The 23,461-nt window shown below is 43.8% G+C and overlaps 1 protein-coding gene across 4 annotated transcripts in view; it reads right to left on the bottom strand.

The window, feature by feature from the left end:
- Positions 1-23,461, bottom strand: part of CTNNA3 (catenin alpha 3) — a 1,001,628-nt gene that overhangs the window by 786,112 nt on the left and 192,055 nt on the right. For 3 of the 4 annotated variants that reach the window (XM_077350757.1, XM_077350756.1, XM_077350758.1), the window contains one exon: positions 8,560-8,763. In XM_077350757.1, the coding sequence (XP_077206872.1) occupies positions 8,560-8,763 (204 nt within the window). Of the gene's footprint in view, positions 1-8,559; positions 8,764-19,435; positions 19,457-23,461 lie in introns of those variants that run through there. The other variant, XM_077350759.1, reaches the window with a different exon arrangement.

A 23,461-nucleotide genomic window follows, 5' to 3' on the forward strand; every position in this document is an offset into this window, starting at 1 on the left:
GCTCAAAATGCAGGCTGCTCAAACCAGTCGAGGAGTCAACAGTTTTAATTTTTGTTGGCAAGTTCAACATCCCTCCAAAAGTTTATTAAAACCCATTAATTTGTTTTAAATCACCCTGTACCATGTCCTTTAAAAAAGGCCGTATCAAAAAGATCAGAAATGTAAACACAAACCGAATTTCAATTTGACTGTGCTGATTCACAGCAATTCCCGATAAAGCTAGGAAAAGGTCCTGCTTGTGAATTTAAAAAACGAGGTGGCTGTTTAGTCAGAGCACATTTCCAATATTTATTTGCAGTGTCGGATTATTACCATAATCAAGGATTTATTCTACCTTGGAGGAAGGGAAAACACCATTTTCTTGAAGGCTCCATGGAAAAAAATAGTCTTCAGCAGACTAATATATTTTGGGTGCTGTCAAGTATACCAAATATGAATTACTGACTATTGTACTGAATCATCCTCTCCAGAGCCATGAGCTATGCATCACCTTATATTATTCCAGTCCAATCCTCAAGTAAGCATGCGATTAATGCTGAAATTGCTAGCTCAGAACCGTTTAATGAAGAACAGGGCTTAAGAAAGCTTTAATTTTCTTCCTCCAGTTCTCCCAGTACTAGGTACAAAAAAAAATTAATGGATTCATTTAGGGGGAAACATGCTTTTCAACTTCTATATCTGCTTATGAATTTCCATATATAATTTGTCCAAAAATTCTGCTTTCCTGAACTTTGACTGATAGAAAGAAATCTCTTACATTTTGCAAAAGTAAAGACCAAAGTCTTATTTTCCATTTTAGGAGTATGGTGTAAACGACCATCAGTGAAGTCATACCAGCTTTTAGGATCCCAACACAAATGTTCAGTGCTCTTTGATTTCTGAGGTGTTCCCATTTCCGAGCAAACTCACGCAAACACTTACTCCTCTCAGAATAAACTGTTGTGTTTGAAGCACCCTTTTGTCAGCAGTAGTAGAAGAACATGTGAGTCCAGGAACATCTTAAAGACCAGAAATATTTTCCAAGATGTAAGATTTTCTGAGTCATGAGTATAAGGACTTGCAGAGATTGGACATGGGGAACCCACTATTCAATGTCAAATCTTACTTGGTCAGATAACAAATGAGAGGCCAACCTTGGTTAGTCTACCAAACAAGGAAGAAATCCTGGTTTTCCAGTTCTTTCTTCTCCCCATACTGAAGATTCCATGGCCAAAGAGCAATTTGTGGGCTTTTCCACACACTGGGCAATATCGCGTGAAGCCTGCTGTTTGGCAAAGCGTGAGAAAGAATCATGACTCACTGGCACTCCACACCTCTCGAGCTGTCTCGAATGTTTCTGGGTCCTATTTGCTCATCCTGCACTCCTCTCTCGCTGCCGGAAACATGAGAAGAGAGAGCAAGGCACTTTAGTTTTGTTGCGCTTTGGCCTGCCTACCACTGTCACCAACCAATCCCCTCCTGGTGTGGCTGATTAACATATGAACTTCCGGCAACCACCAACGTAGCGCTTTTTCACCTCCATACATTTCTTGTGCTGGTGGTCTGCTGGTTGTCCGCAGGTTGCTAGTGCTTTTTAGGTTGGTGAATCCACATTTTTTAGGTTGGTGAATCCAGTTGGGATTCACCAACTCATACTTTAAAATGGTGGATATAGCGAGCAGTTGGCTGGCCAGAGGCAGGAGGTTGGCGACATCATGCAAAGCAGCTGGAATATAGAGTCTTCAGATGGCAAGCATGACGCTACATTTATGGTGTGCAGAAATGCCCTGTGAATTCAGACCTTTGAAAAAACTGTGGTTAAGAAGCCAGCTACAAAACCCTCATCTGAAATTTAAGCCTGATTCTTCCAGTTAGGCATTGGGCTCACCACCTCCATCGAGCGGCTGGAGACCTTTGTATATAACAACTAATCTCCAGGGGACAGAGATCAGTTCCCCTGGAGAAAATGTCTATTCTGGAAGGTGGGATCTATGGCATTATGCCCCACTGAATTCCCTCTACTTCCCAAATCCCACCCTCCTTAGGCTCCACCCCCAAAATCTCCAGGTATTTCATAGAATCATAGAATCATAGAAACATAGAGTTGGAAGGGGCCATACAGGCCATCTAGTCCCAGTCTACAGCTGGCAGTACCATACATTCAGACATCACAACCAGGCTTTATAGTGACATCTGAAGAAAAGTCCGGCCTGTCACTGATGAATGTGTGAATGCCCATAAGAGTCATGTTGCAGATATTCAAGAAAGTGTAAAACTCATCTTCCTATAAGACTGATGGGGAGGGGGTTTATCTAGATGGAAAGATTTTTCTTTTTTATTAATATTTTTGTAATATTTTGATTAATAGACCCACCAAAAAAATAGACCCACATATCATTAGATATGTGAAATTTAATGCAGTTAGAATTGGCAGTTAAATATATATTTTTATTTGGATATATGATGCATGAGAAAAGGCAGTTCATGTCAGAATCTAAAGAATTGCTACTGTGATAATGCGACTGGATATAAAGGGAGAATGTAACAATACTATAATACAAGTTTTATTTACACTCATCTTCCAACAGATACAATATCAAGTGATCATATTATCTTTTATATCTAAATTCATTCTAAGAGAGTAATTAAATTCAGGGAAAGGACTAATAATCTAACTTCTGCACTTTTTCAGAGCAGTCAAAAGATGACAGGTCTCTAGCTATAGCCAGAGACCACCCGCTGGCAGTCTCTGACATCTTGCTGCTGCTCAGTATGTCAAAGCAAAGGAAGAAGACCCTTCAGCTGCAAACAGCACTGGGGAAGGGAAAAGGCTGATGTGGATGGCTAAAAGTTCAATAAATACTTCTTTATTAATTCACAGTGAGATCCAAAATGAGGTCCGGATTGTCTCCCATTTTCAGTGGCTCCCAACGCTTGTTTATAATCACTGAGCAATGGTTTTACAATATGTCTTTCCACAATATTTAACAACTTTTTCATATCAATCCGACTATCATTTATAGTGGTAGGTGGAGGATCCTGAGTAGTAGCCATCTATCATTAGATTCAATGGTCAGATTGATATGAAAAAGATGTTAAATATTGTGGAAAGACGTATTGTAAAACCATTGCTCAGTGATTATAAACAAGTGTTAGGAGCCACTGAGGAAAGTGGTTACCTTGAAAATGAAACATAATCTGGACCTCAATCTGGCTCTCACCATGAATTTATAAAGAAGCATTTATTGAACTCGTAGCTGTCCACGTCAGCTTTTCTCCTTCTCCAGTGCTGCTCAGTAAGTCAGCAAGTAAAAGAGAAAGGAAAATAAAGTTAATACTGGTGTTGTGCTCAGTCTGTTACATCATTTCTGGCAGAAACCCAGAAGCAACATCAGCGTTATCAGAGAAATGCTCTAAGATTCCATTGAAACGTTATGGTAAATTACAGAGTTTCAGTAGAATCCTAGAGCGTCACCTTGACCCATTATGCACGGGGGAAATAACGCACATTCGGGGTGGAATGGCGGCGACTAAAATCACCGATAACGCACGGAGCCGACTGCAACTGGCCGCAGCTTCGGTGCATGCCACTGAAAAAGCCGCGTCAGTGAAACGCGGAAGAAAGCTCAGCTTCCGGGTGACCGGGGCGCAACCAGAAGCGGCGCCCAGATCGCCGCGTGCATAATCGGTTCTTGACAAGACAACTTCACTTCCAGGTCCACTCAGGAAGTGATATCATGATATCAGTATGACACAAATATTTTCCCCACCCCCAGGCTCTCCTGCCAGTTGCTGGAACTCATCTGGCAATGCTAGACCAGGAAACAAAAATCCTGGAATATCCCACAGATATTCCTTCCTTCAACCCAAATCTATCCAAATGAAAAAGCAAATGGTGCAAAATAAAGCACCATTCAACGGTGCTCCTGGGATGGTCACCTCTCTTTTTGTTTATATGTTTTTTTTTCTTTATTGGCATTGCCTGAAAGAGTTAATTTCCCCCCCTCCAGTTTTCTACAGAACATATCAGCATCCAGAGTTTGCAACCACAATCTCAATCTTTGTTTGCAAACCCTCCTGTAATGAGAATGTCACAGCAATGATAGAAAACATCTCCATCACCTAGGATTAAATAATTCAGGAAGAACTGGGAGTCATTCGGTGTGTCTACCCTTCCGTTGGACTTGAAAAGCTTAATGTTTCCAAGCATGTCACAATGAATGAGTGACTGTGTCGTGCACATGCACACAATGTTTGGTTCATTAAGTAACTCTTGCTCCTCTAAATCAGAAGATTTCCCTTTCTTTGGTTCACACAATTTATAAACAAAAAGAGCTGTGAGGGAGGCAAATCAAAAAGGGGCAGGTTTTTGCATTACAATAGCCATAAAACAGTTTGCTTTAGTATCAACAAGAGGGCCACCAAGTTCTCTCCAGAAAGCAATAGCAGCTGGAGACAAAGAAAGCTTAAAGAACACCTGGAGAAGAGAATGACAAAGGCCCTTCATTTGGCAGAACTGGCAAGGATATGAGAAAGCAAGTACGAACACTGGTGGCTAGTACCACTATTCTGTAAGTCATATTAAACTTCAGGAATAAGAATGGACTATGAGCAGAATTCTCTTCCCTGGGTAAGAAACAGGAACACACATACAGTTTCCAAGGACCTGAACCAGTTACTTAAAAATAAAACAAACGGCATTCGCCATAAGGAGGAGCGGTTTTCCTTTATCTGTTCCACACTAGGAACGAGACACCATAAAACCACTTAACCCAGCCTTTCTCATCTTTGTTTTACTGTTGAGTAAACCCAGAAGTGACATGAAAGTTCAGAATATTTTTGGGAAGCATAGCTGCGTACATGCCTGCCCAGGGTCCCTCCCCTTCCCACCCCCTCCAGGCCCATCATTGGCCATTTTGGGGGGAGGGAGGTTATCACAACCATATATGGTCATATTACCTGATAAAAGTTTAAAAATTAATTAACTCCTACCCATTTGGAAAACCTTTCCAGGACTGTCGAGAAACCCCAGGGTTCCTAAAACCCTGGGGTTTCTTGACAACCATGGAAAGATTTCCCAAATAAATGTCATATATATTGTTAAACTTTTATCAGGAGATATGACCATATATGGTTGTCAACTTACCCCCCTCCAAAAAAGGCCAATAATTGGCCTGGGGGGGGAGAGGAGGGACAGTGGATGGGCCTGTACAAAGTTATACTTCCCAACCATATTCTGCACTATCACACCACTTCTGTGGTTTCCTGAAGCCTGAAGAAATGAGAAATGCTGGTTTAGAAGGTACACTGCATCAAGACGCCTTGCATGGAACAGATGCATGATGATTGTTTTACACATTGGGTTTTTGTTTGATTCTTGTAGCTTTGTTTCTTTGATGAGGGTTCATCTCTTTTTAATGTTGTGTGCATTGTGCTCTATACCAGGGGTAGTCAACCTGTGGTCCTCCAGATATCCATGGACTACAATTCCCATGAGCCCCTGCCAGCGTTTGCTGGCAGGAGCTCATGGGAATTGTAGTCCATGGACATCTGGAGGACCACAGGTTGACTACCCCTGCTCTACACTTTTCACCCACTAGCAACTTCAAAGACAAAAAAACCCAATCTCAATTGTTGCAGCTGCTCATGTTTCTGAGTTATGTTTCTGTTGTCTAAACTGAAATGGTTGTTATATTCTTTTCTCAATTGTTAAGATAAGTTTATATTCTATTTTACTGGTTCTATGTACACCACCCCAAGATGTCATAGTGAGGGGCATATAAAATGAATGCATGAATGCATGCATGAATAAATGAAAATTAACATAAAATTCTACTACTTGCACTACCAAGACATCCACCCTTCCCATCAATGCAAGTTACCATAACCGAGAGCCAGCTGTCTGACTATCAGCAATCAGGTTACCCATCCACCCACACAAAAGATTCTCATTCTCTCCATCTTCTCTACAAAAATTAAAACTGCTCTGTGATCCCAAATAGCAATGGATGCAGATGCTGGGATGCCCAACAAGAGGACGCCCTCAGATGAAAAGCAGAATCTTGCAACTTGTTAAGTACCAAACAAGTCAAATACATTGCAAACTCAGTCAAATCCAGATTAAATGAACATTTCCAGGCCATGTTGCTGGAAGATCTCTAATTTTGTACTGCAATATTTGAAGACAATAACACTAGGAAAAGTGGAAAGCAGCAAGAAAAGGACGGGGGCGGTTTGATGCTGTTATTACTTCTCCTCCTCTTCACAGGGTTGGGTGAACACTCTTGTGCCATATACAACTAACAAGGTTTTATTAGCTAGTTTTCACTGGTTGTTAATTCTAATGGTTTTATAGGTAAATATTTTATTATAATTGAGAGCTGCCTTGAGCGGGTAAAACATAATTAATAGGTTGAATATGAGTAATATCAATATATTAATATATGATTAATAATTAAGAACATTAAAAAAATAAGATTTCTGAAATTTCTGGAACTATGGCATGAGACCATAGGATGCCTATTGATCTTGAGGAATTGTATTTAAATACACAGATACCAGCACTGCAAGAAGTGTCCAGGTGTGCAGTGACACATCATAGAGCAGGGGTAGTCAAACTGCGGCCCTCCAGATGTCCATGGACTACAATTCCCAGGAGCCCCTGCCAGCGTTTGCTGGCAGGGGCTCCTGGGAATTGTAGTCCATGGACATCTGGAGGGCCGCAGTTTGACTACCCCTGTCATAGAGCCATCAAGGGTTTCCTTTTTTTCCCATATGTTTTTAAAGATTCCAGAAAATGATATCAACATGTAACGGTCAGCAGCCACATGATTGCCTTCTTCAGGAAAAAACACTCAACCTCATTAGTAATTAATACATTTTTGTCAAGTACAAAATATTGTGCATCCAACACTGCAGTGCAAGCATTTAAGCAACTATCCTCAGATTCCAAAAAAAACAACCCAAAATGAATAATGCTGCACTGACAAGACATGAATCATGTCATGCAGAGCAATTCCCTCCCCCTCCAAAAACCCAAGGGAGTCAAGGAACACATCTGCATACATTTTGTAGACTCCAGACAGACAAACAATGAGAAGAATTAACAAACCAACAGATAGTTTCTACAAATTCCAATTGAAAGTAATCTGGTCAAGTTGCAGATGACTTTCCACAGCTAAGAACATCAAGCATCAGTGGTTGCCAATTTTTTTGCTGTTTTTGTTATGCTTACCCATAAGTCGGCACTTGCCTGGAATGGTGACCAAGTTTTCAATGGCAAAAAAAATATACCCTATACGGCATATAAGCCGACCCGCATATAAATCGAGGCACCTAATTTTACCACAAAATCTGGGCAAACTTATTGACTCACATATAAACCGAGGATGGGAAATGGTCCTTCATCGCAGGCTCTCCCATCCAGCCTCCCCCCCCCAAGCAGATACAGAAAAGTCAAGAGGATGAATAACTGCTTGATTTTGTACCCTGCTTTTCACCCACAGAAACCAAAAGAATAGTTTGGAAGAAGTGATTAAGAAGAGGAAGAAGTGAAGGCAAAAGGCAAAAAAAAGATCAGAGTCCCTCAGTCAAACTATTGATGTCCTACAAGCTGCCAGAGCAACAACTGGCTGGAGCAGGCTTTTATTTCACTTACCGTATATAAGCCAAGGAAGGCTGTTTCAGTGTGAAGAAAGGTGCTGAAAAACTAGGCTTATACACGAGTATATAGGGTACCCAAAACCCAGAGCATGTACAAATCGAAGCAGCTGCAAGAGCCTGGGACCTACTTTCAGAGATTTCACAACCCACTCCTGGATCAAGGCCATTTGCCTAGGGAATGATGCTCTAGAAAACTAGTGCAAATTCCATGACAACAAAATAACTGGTAACACATGGCTAGAATGAGCATCAATAGGTTTATGCTCCTGCAATGAAGGGAAGAAAATTTCAGTTCCTCGGCCTCAACAAGCAATCGTCACTCAAGAGAATTTGAGAACCTTTCATATAAGAAGGGGGAGGGAGGGATGCCAGCATTAAATAGAAACGTGAAAACCAATAACATAGGTAGAACCCAACATATATATATCAGCAGAATACATGATAAATAGTCCAGTAAGGCATTCCAAACCTCAGCTAGCTGTAGACATATTGCATTTCTTTAAATAACCAGACTGAGAGATCTAGAAACTCAAATGAAATTACTTTCTTTAGTCAAAAATGTCCAAAGTGTACAGGACTCCAGACCAAAGTGCCATGGGCATCAATTGAACTATGCGAACCTCTATCACCTCTAGGTTTGCAAGGCATCACAAATAATTAACAAGTTTGTCTAAATGCTGCCAGATAATCAGCAGCCACTTCCTAAAGAGTTTTAATCCATTTAATGAATCGACCAACTAACTGACTGTACACAAATTGACTAAATGTTGCATCCCGAACTACTTCCAGGAAACTTTGACTAAACCAAAAGCAAGGCAGAGGGAACCAGTAATTATAGGACAAACTACACAAAGAGCCCCCCACCACCAAAAAAGCCCATAATGAGAACTAGTATGTGCAAAGGAGCCATTCACTTACATTAGCCATGTATTCTGAAAGGAGATCTTGAAGAGCTTGACGAATACCATTGCACTCGGTGATAATGCGCTCTCGGTGAACATCCCTTGTGCAGGAAGAGTCCGCTAATAGAGCAGCCCCGCTGATAATCCCTTCCAAACGCTTTTCTAGCGATGGCCTTGTTTTGGCATCTTTCAAAGCAAGGGGATCCAAGGCAACCATATTCTAAAGAGGGGAGGGAAAGAAATACAGCTAGTACTCACACTTAGTCCTCTCGTATAAATAGCTAAATCATTTGTGTCACTTTTCCATTCAGTACACCCATCACACTTGACTTTCGGTCTCTCTGCTGTCATTTTTTAAAGAGAGCAAGAAAATTAAAGATTGAACTTCAAAGGGGCTTATATTGGTCTAGTTCAAAAGTCCTGTCCATTTCAATGGATGTTCACATACATTAGAGATGACATCAGAAGCCTTTAGGGAAATGATCAGGGCATACCAGGTGACAAAGCTATCTCAAATGAGTTTTTAAAAGCATATAAGAAACCTTTTTCATCTCAAGAGTTCCTTACCAATGAACTTTGAATCCCAGAACCAGGAGGCAACATCAGGGGAAGGCATCTGGCCTCTGTGCCCTGTTGTTAGCCATCCAGAGAAACCGGCTGGCCATTTAGTGCAACAGGGTGCTGGACTGGATGGACTAATGGACAGATCCAGAAGGACTTTGACTAAACAAAATGCAATGCTTATGTTCTTGTGTTTCTATAGATTCAGATGGATAGCCATGTTGGGCATATGTTTCTATAGCAATCCAGTGTAGAGACATTAAAACCTTTCTTATCTGGGACTTAAATATCCTGAAAACTCACTTATCCAACATGGCCCAAAGGACAAGCTCCCAGCTTCCAGACAGCATCCACACATTTCTTTGAGCACACAGATAGCCCACACCTGTTCCTTCAACCCACCCTGATTCTTCCAGCTGCTGTGCAGCTTCCAACAGCTAGTGCTTCCTGTGGACATCATCATCAGAAGGCTCCCAGAAGGGTTGCCATCTAGAATCATAGAGTTGGAAGGGGCCATTCAGGCCATCTAGTCCAACCCCCTGCTCAACGCACGATCACCCCTAAGCATCCTAAAGCAGGAGTAGTCAACCTGTGGTCCTCCAGATGTTCATGGACTACAATTCCCATAAGCGCCTGCCAGCATTTGCTGGCATTTGCTGGCAGGGGCTCATGGGAATTGTAGTCCATGAACATCTGAAGGACCACACGTTGACTACCCCTGTCCTAAAGCATCCAAGAAAAGTGTGTATCCAACCTTTGCTCGAAGACTGCCAGTGAGGGGGAGTTCACCACCTCCTTAGACAGCCTATTCCACTGCTGAACTACTCTGACTGTGAAAAATCTTTTCCTAATATCTAGCCTATATCATTGTACTTGTAGTTTAAACCCATTACTGCGTGTCCTTTCCTCTGCAGCCAACGGAAACAGCATCCTGCCCTCCTCCAAGTGACAACCTTTCAAATACTTAGGGGCTTTTTGCACGCCTTCAAAATAGCACAATGGTTGCCAATTGAAAACACTACTGATTTGCTGTTTTTCACAACATCGTCGACAATCTGCCACACACCTGAAACCAATCTGCAAAAAGCGCTTCCTTGTAGCGCTTTCAGGGAAATCCCCAAAAGTGGATTCACCCTCCGGAAAGCGATACAGTCCTGCAACCAATCTGCAACACTAGCGAAAAAGACCTGTGCGTTAACATTGTTGCGGTTTCTACAAAGTCCCTCCCCCTGGCTCTCTTCTCTGATCTTCCGGCGAAGCGATCGCCATTTTTTTTTTCTCCGAGCGAGCGGCGATAAATGCACCAGCGAGCCTCTTTCTGTTTAGAGGCTTCCCTGGCTTCAGTCCCTCCCCTTTAGTCACTAAGCACAAACCACAGAAAAGCACGTTTGCTGAAGTATTTTCCCTTTATTTTTTACACATTCATTCAGCTGAAAATCGGGCCCGTGAGAGGGGGGGGGATTTTTTTTTTCACTCGGAGGAAGCGTGGCAACGATCAAACGACAGCTCAAACACACCAGGCAGCTGGATGGGTCTCTCCGTTGCAACGAATCTACACAGATTCGTTGCTATGGGTCTGTTTTTTTTTTTTTAACCTTTCTTAAAGGGAAAGGGGCTGTTTGGGAGCATGCTAACGGCTGCCCATTGGCTGCTTGACGGCCAGGGGCGGGACGAGCTTGGCAATAGCGCTTCCTTTCTAGCGATTTCTGCCGAGACTGGAAGCCTGTGGGAAACGCTACAAAACGCAACTGGATTCCACTACAAAGGCAGGTATGCATAACGACGAATTCCACTACTTTAAATGGCGATTTTTCATTCAGTGACCAATTTGCAACAAAGATCCCGGTGCGTAAAGCCCCTTAAAGAGGGCTATCATGTCCCCTCTCAACTTCACCCTAGGATGAGAAAGATTTAAGGGGTGAAGACTGGGGAGAGTCTACCCTCTGAAGTAGCCATTTTCTCCAGGGGAACTGATTTCTGTTGCCTGGAGATCAGCTGCAATTCCCGGAGATCTCCAGGTCCTGTATGTTACATATGGCAGGACTCCTGCCTCACATGCTGACACACTTTTTCCACAACCAGAAGTACTGTTCATAGTCTAGGCTTGTGCCAGGGGGAAATCTCTTCTCCGACCTCAGCAGCTAGATCTCTAGAGACATGATGGTTCCCTTTCTTAGACCCATTAACTCCTTTGTCTAAGCCCATCAACACCCATCTCCGAACCTGGCCAGGGCATTGCCCAACATCCTGCTCCATGGAAAATTCCATCATGTGCTCACCTGGGTTACATCACATAACCCCCTCTCCCCAAAAAACTTATATAAAGAGTGGCTTCACAAAGCCTCCTTGTGTCTTCTGATTTGGATCCATTCGGAATACCCTGCATGCTGGCCGTGTTGCTGCTTTCTCTGCCTCCCTGCTCATCGAGACCAGTAATTACACTGAAACCTTGCTCTATTTTTCCCTATCCGCATGATTGCAAGTGTGTTAGATATATTTTTTGCCTATTTTGGTATTTTCCTTCTAATAAACATTGGCACTATTTTTACTATAACTACCTGTGTCTGCTTAAGGGTGTAATCACCTCGTAAACATTGGCAAACGATCCATTTTGCTATGTTACGACCTCTCACTAAGCAACTTCCCCAAAGCTGAATATAAACATGTCACAGGACACATGTGCAAGTGCATTTCTGGTAACACATCTGGAGGCTAGCAATCCTAGTTCCTGAGCTATGACCCACCTGTCTGCCCACCACATTGGATGAATCTGTGGCTCAGGGGGGAAAACAGAGGTACCACCAAACAGAGAGGCTGTTGTCATGGCATTCCAAAGAGATTGATATTTGGTTGCTATGATTCCTTGTGGGCAGGGAAGAGGACAGAGCAACAGAATAGAATATGTGGCACCTCTGATTACCTAGCAACACCCATGCCCTGTGAACGTAAGACAGTAAGGCTAATAAGATTCTCTTCTAGACATTCATTTTTCAATCTTTTTCCCCAAGAATTCACAATGTGCTCCTCACGGATCCCTAAATTAATATAATCATATGCTTTTATGCTTTCTCTCAAGTCAAGTTTTAAATTTTAGACCATTCATAAAGGTCGGATATAAGTGAACCAAATCAGTACATGAATGAATAAATATTTACATACATTGAAATACCTAGTGACAGCAAAAGGGAATTAAGTATTTCATATGCACAGCACAATTCATCAATCACTCACTATACAAGTGAATGAGAAGTGGAAAGGCCTCCACCAAAACAGTAGGTATCTGTCTCCAGCAGACCACTCACTGTAAATATTTTACCTGGCAGGAGAAATATTTTATCAATATTTTGGGGATATTAATTCAGCCGGATTGTTTTGTTTCAATTTTGCTATTTTCGCCTATCCACTGGACCATTGGATAACCACAGCTGAAGTGCATTTAAAGAACTCTAGGTCCCTTTAAATGTCTTTGGGCTGAACTCTTAGCTTGGAGATGTAATTAAAAGGAACTATGAGCAGCCGGCTCAAGGTTGACTCAGCCTTCCATGCTTCCGAGGTCGGTAAAATGAGTACCCACCTTGCTGGGGGGTAAACGGTATTGACTGGGGAAGGCACTGGCAAACCACCCCATATTGAGTCTGCCATGAAAACACTAGAGGGCGTCACCCCAAGGGTCAGACATGATCCGGTGCTTACACAGGGGATACCTTTACCTTTATGAGCTTTTAAAATGTCTTCAGATCAGAATACCTTTATTGGCATAGTTGCTCAATTCAGTAATAACACAGTGGAATGTACATATGAAAATACAATATACAGATCAACTTCACCTTTGTAGTTCACCTGCATCACACCCACAGCTTGCAAAAGGCATTAACATTTTAAAGGAACCCTTTAAAGTTTAAATACTTTTCTCCCCTCCATTTGGACAATGGGGGCACCTCCTTTGTCCCAATCTTTTTCAAATTTGAAGGGGGTGGGGTTGAGAACCGGCACCAGAAGCTATGCTGCAAATTTAGTACCTCTACCTCAAAAAACAGCCCCACCAGAGCTCCAGATACCTGCAGTTTTATTCTCCATTACAGCCTCTGGGGACCATTGACTATAATGGTCTCCATAGGCTATAAGGGAGCCGGAAAGATTTGGCATTCCCAAATATCTACCAAATCTGAATACTATACCAGTATTGGGTTTTGGGAATGTTAGGAAACAGTGCTATTTTTAAGGTTCAGTATTCCCAAACCTGAAAAATGCCAAGTAGGGTCTTTTTGCACCCCCCTAAAACAGAGTTTGCCAAATGTTATCAAGAACTGAGCTGCATGTGTATAAACCTGTGAAGCTCCCTGGGTCAGGGGCCGTCTAACCCATTGCCATATCTATTTCCCCTCAATCTGACCGACAAAAGCCAGAGTGGGTGGGTGTCTAAACCCTACAAGTCATCTTTAATCCAAGTTTTTGGGTTTGAGGTAAGAAGGCCTCCTAGGCCCATTATGCACGGAGTGGAAAGTCTGCATTCGGGGTGGAATGGCGGTGGCTAAAATCACCAATTATGCACGCTACAGGTGGCAACCGGGTGCAGAGTCAACGTATGCCGCCGAAAAAGCCACGTTAGCAAGATGCGGAAGAAAGTGGAGCTTCCCGGAACCAGGGCGCAACCAGAAGCGGCTCCGGAGTATCCGCGTACATAATCGGATACTCTGGGTTTTTCCACCATTGTGTTCCATCCCATGCATAATCGGTTTGCTTCACTTCTTCCTCATCCTCATTCTCCATGCCACCATTTCAACAGCCATGCATAATAGGCCCTAGTGCTGCACACTCACTGCAGGATCAAAGCCTGATATACTATGCTTCTAGTAACCCTCCTGGAACAACCTGTAATTCTCCCTTCTTCCTGACAAGGAATCTTGTCTATTCAGGGGGTTTCTGGTCTACTCAGGCTACGAAAACTCTGGGTCCGGCTGGCTGCTCACATTTCCCCAAGCACACTACTCAGAAAAGCCCTGAGTTAAGGATTTGCTAGTGCCAAAGTCAGTTAAGATGAAGAGGTGGTTTTTACACCCCACATACACTACTTCATTAGTCTTTTGTAAGCCATAACATTTCTCCCTCTGTCAGAGTCTCCCTTTTTTAGAGTCCCTGATTGGTCAATTCCTCTCCCCCCCCCCTAAAAAAAGAAGAAAGTTTAAGGATTCATTAACCAATCAACAACTCAGAGTCATGGCTCCCACCGTGGTGATTTCATGTACTGGTGTGACAGGCATGGCTTGGGGAAAACCAACTCGTTGCCTAGATAGGGAGAGTCTAGCTTGCACTCCAAAGTTAACCAAACACATTTGTTTTCTTCATTGATATCCCACTCCCCCCCCCCCGTCATGGTGCCCGTAGTACCTTGCAACATTCTCCTCTCCACCATTTTATCCTCCTAAACATCCTGTCAGGTAGAAAGCCTGAGAGGACAGAACTGGCCCAAGACCACCCAATAAGCTTCCTTAGCAGAGGGATGACACAAACCTGGGTCTCATAGACCGTTTATGCACTGGAGGTTTCATGCTGGGCTGCAGGCTGGAGTTTTAGTCGTGGCAGGTTGCCCCACCTCTTCCTGCACCCACAAGGGGGAGCATTTGGACCAGTGCGCCTCATCCACCCCCGATTTGTGCTCCTCCACGGAACTTGGGAAGTTCCCAGTGCGTAAATGGTCATAGATACTAGTCCAACCATGTAACCACTGCATTGGCTGACTTATCTCTCATTTTGGACTTTTCCGCAGAGAAGCACATGGCAGGATTTTCTAGTACCACGGGAGGAACAGGAAATATTTGCTGGCTGACGATTCTGCCAATATGAATACTTTGCAGGACCAGAACCAGCCATATCAGAACAAAGAAGATATTTTTTACCCCCTGTTTGATTTGATTTATTTAAATACAGCGTAATGCTAGGTACAGTTAACCTCATTGTATATTGGTTAAAAGTTATATACAACTGTGTGTATCTATATATTGACCTCTGGTGAAGATCCGTATGACCGAAGTGCATTAGGTCTGAACTTGTTTGCATTTGTGGTATACATACTGAGATGTTTTATATGTGCCCAATATTCTTGTATGGTTTATAATCATTTTGAACTCTAATAATACTTTTTTTCCTATCCTTATCCATTGTTCCTCTTAATAGTTGTGACACAGCTCTGGGGGTGGAGAGTGTCCTGGCTGTCCGAGATGGAATAGGGCCCTCCCTCTCCAGCTCCTGCCCTCCTTCCCTGGATGCTAGCCACTTTGCTCTCAGACGCCTGAAAGAGACACACACAGAGACATAGAGAGCCCTGCCAAACCACAAACGACCCCTGATTACCTGCTATGGCTCCTGCTTAAAGGGAGAGAGACAGACAAAGACAAACTGCAAATGAGCCCCAAACTGCAAATGACCCTTGCTTCCCTGTTATGAAGGAGCCCAGATTACCTCCTATGGCTCCTGCTGCAAGCCAAAGAGATCTGCATCTGCGGGTGTCCCCTGGGTCCAAGCGCACATTACATTCCTGCTTGCAATGGGCTTTCTTGCTAGTTCTTCTATATTTGGTTTTATCCCTAGGCATTGTGGTTATCGCCTATATTCCAGGATGGGTTTTTATTTCCCTTTATGTTATTTGTTGATTACTGGAGACACCCTGAACAGATAAGCCTCCACCACTGATTGCTTAGTCCAGTTAGCTAGCTTGGGTTTTGTTAAAGAAAACAGAATAAATAGGCTACCTCAGAGATAACAGGGGTCCCTACCTGTTCTGTGGATCCCAGTAATCCCGAGAGCAGAAATTTACAAAGGGGAGGGAATAGCATTGTGCAACCCCATGCCATCACTTCCAGTTGCAGAGGTTCCACGAGCAATTTTTGCTGACACAGTGATGTCACTTATGGTTACATACCTGGAAGTGATGTTAAGGCATCATACAACACTCTGGGGTTTTCTGAAATCTCTGTGGTTTTTATCACAACATCAGCAATGCCTGTTTGCAGAATCTCTCCTCCCAATGCTCCCCGTGGTTGCCAGCCAAGGGAATTCCAAATGTAGTAAGTACTATTCTCTACTGAGAAAGGGTCTCCTTTCACTTATATCGTAGAAATATATAACCCACAGCTAAAGAAAGGGCGATGATTTACTGCTCCTTCCTTACCTCAATAATATTATATTTTGTGTTTTGCACAGCAAGGTTTTTTTTCCTAAGAAATTCAGAAGGAACACATCAAGAGGTATCACTCCATGCACTGTTTCACTAAACGTGGGAAAAGGTTTCATTTACTAAATGAAATAACGCTGCTTTGTTTATCAAAAGGCAATGGCAATTTCATAATGTATAAATTAAGCAAATCACCTTCCTAATTCATGAAACTAGCAATAGGCATTAGAAATCCATCAAGTTACATTTCCTTTATAATTTCTTCTTTTTTTATGTTCTCTCTTCTCACAGCAGGGAGATGGTCCCTGATTGCAAAGGAAAATTGCACACTGGAAAGAGCTCAATTGGGAGTATTTTCCAACTACAACAGAAATCCATGAAAATTAGCAATATTTAATTAAGAAAGAAATATCTTCCCTGTGCCTTCATTCACAGAAGCAAATCAAAGGAAGGCAGCACCATGATTAGCTTTTTTTGGGCGGGGGTATTTGTAAGCTCTAAATTCTGTAATGAAAATATACATATTTGAACCACGGAGCCTGAACAAACAAAATCAACAGTTTAAAAGGTAATTAGGGAACTGGCGAATTCTGTAACCTGTGAGATCGCTGCTGACAGCTTGAGACATAAGGTAGGACTTTTCCACTATCACACAAATAAGGAACATGCATTTGTGGTGAAGTGTGACCTTCATCTAGATAGGGATTAATATTCTCCCAGAATTACAACCTATCTCCAGACTATAGGGATCAGGTCCCTGGAAGGAAATGTTAGTTTCAGATAACACTCAATGGTAGGGAATCCAACCTGGGTTCCGGGGAACCCTAGGGTTACACAAGAGCTCCCTAGGGGTTATGCAGCCATACCCAAAAGTTCAGAGGGCCACTGACATCACTAGACATTTCTGGAGCCCACTGTACAAGCCTAGTCTCTTTCTCCACAATGTAAACAGTCAACAGTTGATAGATTGACTGGGTGGCTCCTGCATCTTATTTCTGTGCCCACTTCTGTGAAGGAACATATCACTACTTCCAGGATTCCTCAAAGCCTGTAAAATATTTTAGGGGTTCCTCCATGATCGTCTGCATCTGGTAAGGATTTTGCTGAAATTCCCTTGTGCGTAATGGCCCTCTGGCTGCTTTTGCTGAAGCAAGGAGAAGCCACCTTTAGGCTCAACCCCCTCCATCTGCTGATGTGTGGGATGTAATCCTGCCCACAGCCTAGCCATAGAGGCTTGCAATGTGCTGCTTTTGTATTCTGCTTCAGTAAGGATATTGAAACAGATCAATATGATATGCATTTAAAATTAAAATATCTCTCTTTTAAACCCCAAAGCAATGTGAGTCTGGATCTGTGCCTCATGCACAAAGGTAACTAATAACTGCGTACTTTCAAAAGCTCTGTTACTCTACAGCAGGGGTAGTCAAACTGCGGCCCTCCAGATGTCCATGGACTACAATTCCCAGGAGCCCCTGCCAGCAAATGCTGGCAGGGGCTTCTGGGAATTGTAGTCCATGGATATCTGGAGGGCCGCAGTTTGACTACCCCTGCTCTACAGCTCTATTTCTCTGGAGGGACTCAAGAGAAAGGGCGCAAACTTGCACTACTAAGGAACTAGGTGTTCTGCTTTCTAACAGCTAGTGAGAGAACACCTCATGTTTGGGGTTTTATGATTACACCCTGGGCAGAGTTTGCTCTAAGTGAAGCTCCTGAGTTTTTAAAAATAACTTGTATTTCTGTTGTATAGTTTGTCTCTTAAAGCTATGAAATTTGTATGCCAGTAAAGATCTATTGTAGTAAATTGTAGTAGACTCAGTCAGGAGTGGGGCTGGCTTATGGCTTATGCAAGGTTAGACTGCAGGAAGATGGGGAGGAAGAAGCTGTGGTTGGGCTCTAGGCTTTTCCTGCCCAGAAAGGTCCAGCCCCCCTGCTCAGGTTTCAGCCACAGCTTCTTCAATCCATCTCAGGCACCTTTTCCCTGAAGAAGAGCAAACAGCCAGCCAGGAGTGCAGGTCTTGTTCTGTTCATGGAGCAAAGGAGCTCAGTTTTCTTTGAGATTGCCAGCCCCCCCCCCTCCGAGGTTGGCACCTCTAGCAATGTATGAAAGTCAAATGTAGGTGGGAGTGGGATGGGCCTAATAGAAATGGTCAATTCTGGTGAAACAGGAAGCGGCCTGGGAACCCCAATTCCTGTGATGGGAAAGCGCCAGTGTACATAGCATCATCACTAATAAAATAAACCACTAATAAAATAAGATGCTTGTTAAGTTCGTTTCATTTTTGTGTGTGCAATATGTTAAATAGCAAACATTTCCTGAGCAAAATAAGGAAATTTTCATCTCAGCTGCCATAAAGCCTACCATGCAAAGCAGCAATCCTAAAGCCTGAGAATATATTTTCTCAGGGTCAGAAATGGCTGCCAGGGCAAAGGGGAACCTGGGAAGAGAGGAATCCTCACGCAGGCTGTGCACCCTCCTTGCACTGGATCCAGCTAGGGATGCCAGCTTCCAGGTGGGACCTGGGGATCCCCTGGAATTACTGCTCATCTCCAGATGGCAGAGATCAGTTCCCCTAGAGAAAAAGGCTGCTTTGGAGGGTGAACTCTGTGGCATTGTGCCCAATACACGGGGTTAGGGACACCAGCCTCCAGGTGGGACTCCCTATTTTCTTCCTTGCTATTGGGGCATGCAACAGGAGAGGGAGCAGTGCAGGAAAGGAACAAAGGAGCATAAATACCAACAAGCAGGCTTGACAAGGACTGTGGGCGGGGAAGAGACAGTAGGCAATTTTGGAATAAGTATGCAGGCTCCACATCCTCCCAGCTGGGAAAATCATCAGCGGACTAAACCACTCATGCTTGAGGGGTAAGGGGAATGAGGGAAATGACCAGTCCCCAAGCCTAGCTAAGGTAGCAGGAGAGATGCCAGGGACTCCTTCCAACCCCCACCTTACCCCACGGACCCCTGTTTGTGAAACACTGTCTTAGAGCAAGGGAGTGGGAGAGAGAGCACACAAGGTTTTCAAGGGAGAGGGTAAAGTTACACAGAGGCAAGGCAATCTTGCTGAAGCCAAGATTAGGGGTGATTTCATACTTAGCATGTTGTAATAACCATAGACACTGCAAAAAAAAAAAAGCATTCAATGATACGTCCCTTTCTCACCTGTTTCTCCGCTAGTTGGTTTTAGGGGAGAGCCTGAGATGTTCCATTCTAGTCCTTTTCTAGTAGCTATGCTGGGCTAGTGCTGTATTCCACAGATTCTTCCACACAAATGATGACTGGACTCCCACTGACTCAGCTGGAAGCTGGTTTAGTAATTAACCCCTAACATTGGGAGGAGGGAGAGACACCTGATGGCTTTTCTGTTCTTTTTCCCCCTCCTAACTTGTAAGCAGGGATGCCTGAATACATCCTGATTCTGCCCCTGTTCCATTTGCCAGTCTCAAGAAAGGAGCTGCTCTTCTCTTGAGCGTGTTGCTGCACGGGAGCTGTGTGCGTCTGCCTTTGCACATTCAGATAGGACAGTGGGATTAGCCACAGTTCATGCATGCACATTCTCATGCACAAACAAATGAAAATTCTGATTTCTCCCTTTCTCCCAGCAATTCGTCAAGATGCCACGGAACGTTTTAATTTGTGTTTTCCCTTTCTTATAGGAGCATGTGCTCACAACTAAATCAATCATTTTAGAATGAAAAATATCATGAAAACCTTGGGTTTTGAGCACGAAGAGGGATCCCCTCTAAGGAAGCTTATTTCTTGCTTTAAAAGAGCAATGCTGTTCTTTTGTAAGAAAAATAAAATTTAAAAACCTGAAAATCTCACACAATAAAAGTGTTTCTCAGTAGTTGGATACATAGCTCCCCCCGCCCATACACTGTGGTATTATTTTGTGATAGTGGCCAAAAGCTTTTCTAAAAAGTGACCATGGGCTTCAACTGTGTTGGGGTCCCTGTTCGATATCAGTTAAAAAGCATGCTCCTTTCAGATGAATCAATATAACATTTTGAAAAATGGACTTTATTGAAGGAAAACTATTTTTGTTGCTTTTCTAAAGCAGCATAATGGGGCAGGAGGAAATATAAGCAAAACAAAACAGCAAATCCTATGGTGAAGGCTATTCATAGAATATGCTGCCTTGGAGGTAAGTTTGGTAAGTTTTTAGGAGGATACTGAATAAATACCTGTCCAGAGTGAGTGATGTTTCAGTCCCCAAGAAGGAGGGCAGCTGGATTGGGTGGCCCTGTCATGCCCACGTCCTAGGTTATGGCACCAGATAGCATTCTCAAGGTGGGGGGTCTTCCGGAAGCATCAGAAGACCCAGCTGTTGGGGACCGGGAGCTGCCTGATATCCAGGAGGATGAGCAGCCTGGTACCAGCCAGGCTGCAACCCAGCCCTAGTATGTAGAACCCTGGGACAGGACGTCCACCAGCCCTGAAGACCTGCTGGAGGAGCAGTGAGCCCTGAATGGCAGCCTCAGCGCAGGTGATCTACCTTGCCAGGTGTCAGAAGATTGGCACACCTGTCAGCTCACATTCACGGTAAATGGGGCCCAGCTGCACTGCCTTCCTCTGAAGAGGGCTAGGACCAGCTGTGAGCCCTCTGGCTGAGGGCTGCTCGACCTGGCTTGGCTGCATTCCAGGAGGACCTTGAGACAAGGCCCTTAGATGAGTGCAATGCGTGTGTTTACCTGCCTGTCAGACGGCTCTTTGCTCTGGTTCGCCATGGTGAAGTTCTGCCTGTCTGACTCCCGATTTGCTGATCTTGGCCAGACTCCTGACCACGCTCCTGACTCCAGACCCTTGACTTTGGCTTCTGGCTACATTCCCAGCTCCAGACCTACAGGTTGACTTTGGACCACGTCCCTGGCATCTGACCTTGATTTGACCTTGAACATTCCTATGGCTCTCAACCCTGGCTCAGTTTGCTCCCCATCCTGCCTACTGTGTGAACTGTCTCCCCAGCTCCAGACCTCCTGGACTAGACCCTTGCTTCTAATTTGTGCCCCCCCTGCCTCGTCACAAGAACCCAGCTGAGTAGGCGTGGCCCAGCAGGGCAGCACAGGCCCTTTGTAGTCTCTCCCAGCTCTGCGGGATTCGGATTCTTTATTATACAATTTTAAAGCCTTAAATGCTAAAAGCATTTAAAAAATTACTTTAAAAACATTTTGCATGGCCAGGACCCCCCACAATTTATCCCTTCCCTTCCTTTCCTCTCCCTACAGAGCTATGCTGTGCCACTGCAGAATGCTTTGACAGACAATGAGGAAACAACCTTAGATGGACTAAAAAGAAAGAACATTGGTGCACGGCTGCCCAGGGCCATTTTGAAAAGCAGAGGTTTGGCTACAGGGGAGGATCCGGAATAACATGCTACCTGTAGCCACTGTACAGTTTCCCGGTCAAACAGGAAATAACAAAACCTTAATTTTTTCCTCAGTAAAAGGCGGGGAGGGGGAGAATAAGAGGAGCCAGATGAATCACACTTGACCGGATATGACATAGCCCTATAAGGGTTCCCATACCAACCTCCAAAGATCCTCTTGTGGTGCAGAGTGGTAAGGCAGCCGTCTGAAAGCTTTGCCCATGAGGCTGGGAGTTCAATCCCAGCAGCTGGTTCAAGGTTGACTCAGCCTTCCATCCTTCCGAGGTCAGTAAAATGAGTACCCAGCTTGCTGGGGGGGTAAACAGTAATGACTGGGGAAGGCACTGGCAAACCACCCCGTATTGAGTCTGCCATGAAAATGCTAGAGGGCATCACCCAAGGGTCAGACATGATTCGGTGCTTGCACAGGGGATACCTTTACCTTTACCTTACCAACCTCCATGTGATACTTGGAGTTTTCAGGAATTATCTCCAGACTGCAGATATCAATTATACTGGAGAAAATTGCAGCTTCAGAGGGCAGATTCTATGAAATTATACCAGCCTATCTCAATTTTTTACGATTGAGAAACCCCTGAAACATTCTTTAGGTTTCAAAAAATACTAGAAATGGGACAATTGTGCAGAATATGGTTGGGAAGTATAGCTTTGGACATGCTTACCCACAGCCCCTTCAGGCCCATCATTGGCCATTTTGGGAGTGAGTCAACATGACCATATATGGTCATATCATCCAATTAATGTTTAACAAATTAAAAAAATTACAATACTGTGAGGAAACAACATAGAAAATGCCATGAAGGCAATGCATAATAAAAAAATACTCTGATGGCTTATCTGCGGCAAAACCACTGCCACATAATAAAAAAGCTAAGATCTTTTTTTGCAGAATTTTCCTGTTATGCATAACCGACCCTGGTTAAGCCTGTATTATATATCCTATATTATATCATGCTAGGGTCCCTCCCCAAACACCACCCTCACCACACACTGACCCAAATCTCCCAGAATTCCCCAAGCCAGAGCCTTATCTGTTTGCTTTCTTTGACTTCAGGGGCTTTCTGCAGTCTTGGTGTAAAGCAAGCTTGGTGTCGTGGTTAGGAGTGCTGACTTCTAATCTGACAAGCCGGGTTTAATTCCCCACCCCCCCACATGCAACCAGCTGAGTGACCTTGGGCTCGCCACAGCACTGATAATGCTGTTCTGAGTGAGCAGTAATATCAGGGCTCTTTCGGCCTCACCCACCTCACAGGGTGTCTGTTGTGGGGAGAGGAAAGGGAAGATGAATGTAAGCCACTTTGAGACTCCTTCAGGTTGAGAAAAGCGGCATGTAAGAACCAACTCTTCTTCTTCAGTAACATCAGAGTTCTCTCAGCCTCACCTCCCTCACAGGGTGTCTGTTGTGGGGAGAGGAAAGGGAAGGTGAATGTAAGCCACTTTGAGACTCCTTCAGGGAGAGAAAAGCGGCATGTAAGAACCAACTCTTCTTCTTCAGTAACATCAGAGTTCTCTCAGCCTCACCTCCCTCACAGGGTGTCTGTTGTGGGGAGAGGAAAGGGAAGGTGAATGTAAGCCACTTTGAGACTCCTTCAGGGAGAGAAAAGCGACATGTAAGAACCAACTCTTCTTCTTCAGTAATATCAAGGCTCTCTCGGTCTCCCCTACCTCACAAGGGAAGGCAATTGTAAGATACTCCTTCAGGTAGAGAAAAGAAGCACGTAAGAACCAACTCTTCTTCTTTTCAGACAAAAAACTGAGAAGCAAAAGCAGCCTTAATCCAACAACTGTTGCACTGCAAACGT

This window comes from Paroedura picta, chromosome 8 (genome assembly GCF_049243985.1).
Source record: "Paroedura picta isolate Pp20150507F chromosome 8, Ppicta_v3.0, whole genome shotgun sequence".
NCBI lineage: Eukaryota > Metazoa > Chordata > Lepidosauria > Squamata > Gekkonidae > Paroedura > Paroedura picta.